This window comes from Anastrepha obliqua, chromosome 4 (assembly GCF_027943255.1).
Source record: "Anastrepha obliqua isolate idAnaObli1 chromosome 4, idAnaObli1_1.0, whole genome shotgun sequence".
NCBI classification, from domain to species: domain Eukaryota; kingdom Metazoa; phylum Arthropoda; class Insecta; order Diptera; family Tephritidae; genus Anastrepha; species Anastrepha obliqua.
Genome location: NC_072895.1, coordinates 36,868,816 through 36,874,381, shown reverse-complemented (window position 1 = coordinate 36,874,381; position 5,566 = coordinate 36,868,816). Strand labels below are relative to the sequence as shown.

The window sequence follows — 5,566 nt, the reverse complement described above, 5'->3', positions numbered from 1 at the left end:
TTCTTAGAGCCAGGGAACCCATAGAGAGACTAGCCTGAGTACCCGGACATAAGGGCATCACAGGAAACGAAATTGTAGATGAGATTGCCAAAATCTGTGTTCTTGCCCTGGCCCCGAATGAAATGATTAGGAACTCTACAATATGAGAGGTTAGAACGTCTCTCGGGGTTAGAACTTTAGAGCTTTTTTTTTTGTCGGGACAACTGTCAAGTACAGCACTCAGACACAATTAAGTTCATTGAACTGCACTCGAATTCCCTTTTAATTTCGATCTAAAATTGCTAAAATTTTCAAAATTTTTTTCTAAAATCTACCCGACCTCCGAAGAAATCTGAGTAGATCTTGTGGTGCCAAGCAGCCAAAGTGGTCGCTTCTTAACATAGGTATCATTACCAAAGACCTCAAACCTGATTCGAGTGAAGGCGGGGCAGACGCACAAGAAGTGGTCCGCCGTCTCATCCTCCTTTTCACAAGCTGAGCAGAGTACATTGTATGAGATGCCTACCTTTTCCATGTGCTTCGCCCACAAAAAGTGACCCGTCATGAGCCCAACCAGCTGTCTGCAGTCCCTTCTGCGTAATGACAGGAGGATTTGCGACAGTCGGTCGGACATAACAGATAGCGTCAGTTTAGGTTATTTGCAGTCTCTCTCAGCCTGCCAAGCTCACTTGTGGGTTGTAGTAACCCATTTACTAGCCGTGGTCAAAGAATTTGGCCTCAGAGACCACCCTAGCTGAAGAGTCAGGGGTTCTTCAGAGCTTATTTACATTGGCAAAGACGCAGGCTTATTAAAAGAAGCCTACTACAAGGAAACGTAAGGCTCAAGTACCATCTGGTACCACTTGCCTGTAGTTAAAAGTATGACGCCTTTCCAGCCCTTATTTCTCGATGGGGCATATGGTTTCATAGTCCGCACGTGCAATGGAAAAGCATCACCACGCTGAAGAATCCCTAATAATTATAAGAATAGAAAAACTGCATGTATCTAAGTTTAATTAGCAAATGCAGACTAAAAAGGCATGCAAATGTTTCCCATTGCTCTAACAGCAAAGTTTTTCATTAAAAGAAAGGCTCCCAGAACTTCGTGGACATGTAATGGTAGCATGCTTGCCATCGGGGGCACCTCCACAGTGGGGAAATGTCTACTTGTGCATCCAGTGCGTTCTATTTCTGCAGGTGTGAGCGGTAGAACCTCCTTGGCTAAAGGGTTAAAATGATTCCCAAATGTTGTGTGCTTATACGAGTAAATAAACAGACGCAACATGCCGTTGAAGTATTCCACAAGCAAAGAAACATTTGGGCATTTGCCACACAAGTCGCTTCTTCTAACGTTGTTGACTCCATGCTGGCGTTTGTGCCGGAAGCTCGCAAACGTATGAAAGCTCTGATAAATGTAGTGAAACCTATAAAAAGAAATAAAAAGTGGCTTTTCCAAAAGGACATCACGGCTTTATTAGGTAGCTCAAGATGGCCGACACAGGGTGTGATTTAAAGGGCCGTCACAATGGGTCCTTTGCGTCCGTTGCGGCAACACATTTCCCTGATGTGATGTATAAAACGTACTGTGGTGTTACAATGAAAATATTGCCGCATGTAAACAGAAAAGCAACAGATGTTCTTGTCGTGTAAGCAAACAACATATGTATTTCGTTGTGTATAAGCAGGTTTTTGTTGGTTGTAAATCTTCTTTTTCTTATATATAATATAAAAATGAATGTTTGGCTGTATGTCATCGATGAACTCAAAAACTACTGGACCAATTATTATAAAAATTGGTATATATATGTATTTTTCCACGGAGAAGGTTTGTAGAATATGCTCATTGATGCCACTCGCCATCAGGTGGCGCTGCAGAGTAGCAACTTCTGCCGCGTTCATCCGATTGTCATAAAAATTAGTATGACCATGAATTTTTACACAGAGGAAACTCATATGGCATGTTCATAGATGTAACTCATAGGTTATATATTTTATACCTGTAGTTATATTATAAAATGTATGCTTATTGAAGCGAAAGAGGGTTCCAATAGAATTTATGGTGGAGGTAGACGGTGAGTGTCACCATAACTTCGACATCGGGACGCACATTCATTTTTCAGGACAACTTGGTTAAGCCTAGCTTTTTCTCTATCCCTTTAATCTTTCATCGAAAATATACGGTTGGATTGGAATTGACTAAATTCATTTATATTCCATTTATTTTCTGCACTTAATTGGATATAATAAAAAACACCATCGTTAAGAATCTGTGCGATACAAAATTGTGCTTCTTGAAACAGTTGCTATATTCGCCGCACTTTCCGTACGGCAAAAGTAGAAAGTTGCCAGTTTTTACGCATTACGGAAACGCACTTCAGAAGTGCTTTTCATTTTATATCATAAGCTAGATATTTAAAACTTTGATAATTTGTGTTTATAATTGGAAACTTTCATGTTTTCTGTATGTGCAAAACCTTAACAAATCATTTTGATTCTCATATCTAACAATTAAAATTTGCACTCGGAAGGCATACACACATACATACTATACATGCATACATATGTATGTGAGGAAGTAGTCTGAGAGCGAAATCTAGCTGCAGTTGTGACCGCACATTATGTGATAATGTGACCGCAGAGGACTTAGTGATAGCTACTAACTAAATTTCCTGTTAGTATATAAGAGTGCATTTCTTGTTTCAGTTCATCAGTTTCGTATTGAAGCAAACGTGGTGCTCATAGAACCCGAACTTCAAATTCAGTCTTTTAATCCATATCTGCCACAGCAACTACTTAATCATCGTTAATAATGGCTGACCAAAAGAATCTGCTGTTGCTCTTCGATCGTCCTATCGAACCCATTTTCGTGCAGAAGGGACAAGCTGCAGTGTTCGATGTGCCCGACAATTTCCTCACGGATCGCTATCGTCCCATCAGCAATGAGGTTCAAAGTCGTTTCGCTGAAAAGGTAGAGCAACGTATTCCCGTTCGAGCTATAACTATTCCGGATCTGCGTGTACCTATGTCACTACCCCGAGATGCACAATTTTCTCTTTTCATTCCGGCTCATCGTCGTATGGCTGGCCACCTGATTGACATTTTCATGGGTGCGTCCTCCATTGACGATCTTCAGAGTGTTGCTGTGTATGCTCGCGATCGTTTGAATCCGTATTTGTTCAATTATGCACTGTCAGTGACGCTTCTACATCGTAAGGACACCAGAGGGCTGAACATTCCGCCCCTTGTACAGAACTTCCCCGACAAGTTCGTAGACTCCCGTATTTTCCGTCAGGTTCGAGAAGAAGTCTTCGTTGTTCCTGATGGGTCACGTAGGCCAATTATTATTCCAAGCGATTACACTGCTTCCGACTTAGATCCCGAACATCGGCTTTGGTATTTCCGTGAAGATATTGGCGTTAACCTCCACCATTGGCATTGGCATTTGGTGTATCCCTTTGAAGCCGGCGATCGTGCCATTGTGAACAAAGATCGTCGTGGTGAACTCTTCTACTATATGCATGAACAAATATTGGCTCGGTATAACTTGGAACGCTTCAGCAATAATCTGGCTCGAGTTTTGCGTTTCAACAACTTGCGCGATCCCATAGAGGAAGCGTATTTCCCCAAAATGGACTCATTGGTGGCTAGTCGCTCTTGGCCACCACGATTTAAAGATACAAAATTGTCAGACCTAAACCGACCATTGGATCAAATTCAAATGGATGTAAGTGACTTGGAGCGCTGGAGCGATCGTATACTTAATGCTATAGCGAAAGGCTTTGTCACTGATGTAAGTTTACACCACACCACTTATTCATGTCCAAAATATACAAATGCAACTAATAAAATGTTTCTTAATTCAGAAAAGTGGCAATCAGGTACCACTGGACGAAGTTCGTGGTATTGATATTTTGGGCAACCTGATTGAATCATCTATTCTTTCTCCAAACCGGGCCACGTATGGTGATTTACACAATATGGGCCACGTGTTCATTTCATATTCTCACGATCCCGATCATCGTCATTTGGAGTCCTTTGGCGTAATGGGGGATTCCACCACTGCCATGCGAGATCCCGTTTTCTACAGATGGCACGCATACATCGACAGTATCTTCCAGGAACACAAAACTCGTCTCACGCCATACACTCTACCAGAGCTAAACTACCCGGGTGTGTCTGTCACTCGTGTACAAGTACTTTCTAGTGGAAGTCGATCTAATGTTCTTAAAACATATTGGAAACAATCAATTGTTGACCTATCAGGTGGATTGGACTTTGTGCGACGTGGCGATGTGTTTGCTCGCTTCACTCATCTTCAACATACTCCATTCACCTACACAATCAACATCAATAACGAAGGTGAAGCTCATCGTCACGGTACAGTGCGAATCTTTTTGGGACCGAAAAGAGATGAGACCCATAAGGAAATGCTTTTCAAAGATCAACGTTTGCTGATGGTAGAATTAGACAACTTTGATGTCTTTCGTAAGTATTAAATTATTATTCACCTATACATGCATACAGGGGTCACCGCTAACTTCAATTCAATCAACAGTAAGGCCTGGCCAAAATACCATTCGACGCCGATGCTCTGAGTCCAGTGTTATCATTCCCTTCAAGCAAACCTTCCGCAATTTAAACAAATTCCGACCGGGAGAAGGTATCGCTGATAAGTTAGAATTCTGTGGTTGTGGATGGCCTGAGCATATGCTCATCCCGAAAGGTTTGCCCGAAGGTCTTTGCTGCGAATTGTTTGTTATGGTATCCAGTTATGATCACGATAAGGTGAGGAAACATATTTGATTGAAAATTTTATTTCTTGGTGTAAATCTATATTCTACACTTGTCATAGATCAAGCGGTGGTCTTCGTGCAAAGATGCGCCATCTTACTGTGGCCTGCGTGATAGTCTCTATCCAGACCGTCGTGCTATGGGGTATCCATTTGACCGCCTCGCTCGCTCTGGTGTTGAAAACCTAGCCCAATTCCTGACTCCGAATATGAAGGTCGTAGATGTGGAAGTGCGTCACGAAGAGCGCACTGAACAACTCGATTACGAGAACTAATTTGCTTTAACGACTGTGGACTAATGAAACATATTTACGTATGTATGCTTGTATGTATGTCTATGTGTACAATAATTAATTTCAAAATATTCTGTACACTTTCTTGTATATGGATGTGTTAATCTATAAAAGAAATAAAACAAAATTGGCATAGAAATTGCAGAATTTTATTTTGAATTAAGGAAAGGGGCCACGCGAGGTTAAGGACTTTGGTTGGCATACGAATTTTTAGTTTATTTTTCATTATTAGATATAATTTGAACTGCGAATATAAGTTTACAAATGATTTGTGTTTATTGCGTATTTCAGCGGCAAGCTGAGCAGCACTTTAATCAAACTTTTGAGTCACATTTTTTCCGAAATTTATTGACCCAAGAAAAAAATTTATTAATAAGAATTATAGGTAAGTTTGTTGCTCATCACCTCATATGTGAACGTACTTTAAGTCCCCTACGAGATCATTTAACTCAACTTGCGTTATCCTATGTGATTGTGATGATGTGCTGGGTTCTTCGTATTCTA

General features: G+C 41.0%; 1 protein-coding gene across 1 annotated transcript; it reads left to right on the top strand.

Annotated features, from left to right (window-relative positions):
- The first annotated feature begins 2,701 nt into the window (after nucleotides 1–2,701).
- Nucleotides 2,702–5,190, top strand: LOC129243553 (phenoloxidase 2-like). The gene is made up of 4 exons (XM_054880646.1): nucleotides 2,702–3,769; nucleotides 3,843–4,464; nucleotides 4,535–4,764; nucleotides 4,832–5,190. The coding sequence occupies exons 1-4, from the start codon at nucleotides 2,789–2,791 to the stop codon at nucleotides 5,042–5,044; spliced, it is 2,046 nt and encodes a 681-aa protein (XP_054736621.1). The 5' UTR covers nucleotides 2,702–2,788; the 3' UTR covers nucleotides 5,045–5,190.
- Nucleotides 5,191–5,566: the final 376 nt, after the last annotated feature.

Excerpts from the sequence above, each read along its gene's own strand:
- LOC129243553 (XM_054880646.1), top strand. The coding sequence starts at position 2,789 with ATGGCTGACCAAAAGAATCTGCTGTTGCTCTTCGATCGTCCTATCGAA. Across the intron at positions 3,770-3,842 it reads CGAAAGGCTTTGTCACTGAT|AAAAGTGGCAATCAGGTACC; the intron begins GTAAGTTTACAC and ends TTCTTAATTCAG. Across the intron at positions 4,465-4,534 it reads AGACAACTTTGATGTCTTTC|TAAGGCCTGGCCAAAATACC; the intron begins GTAAGTATTAAA and ends TTCAATCAACAG.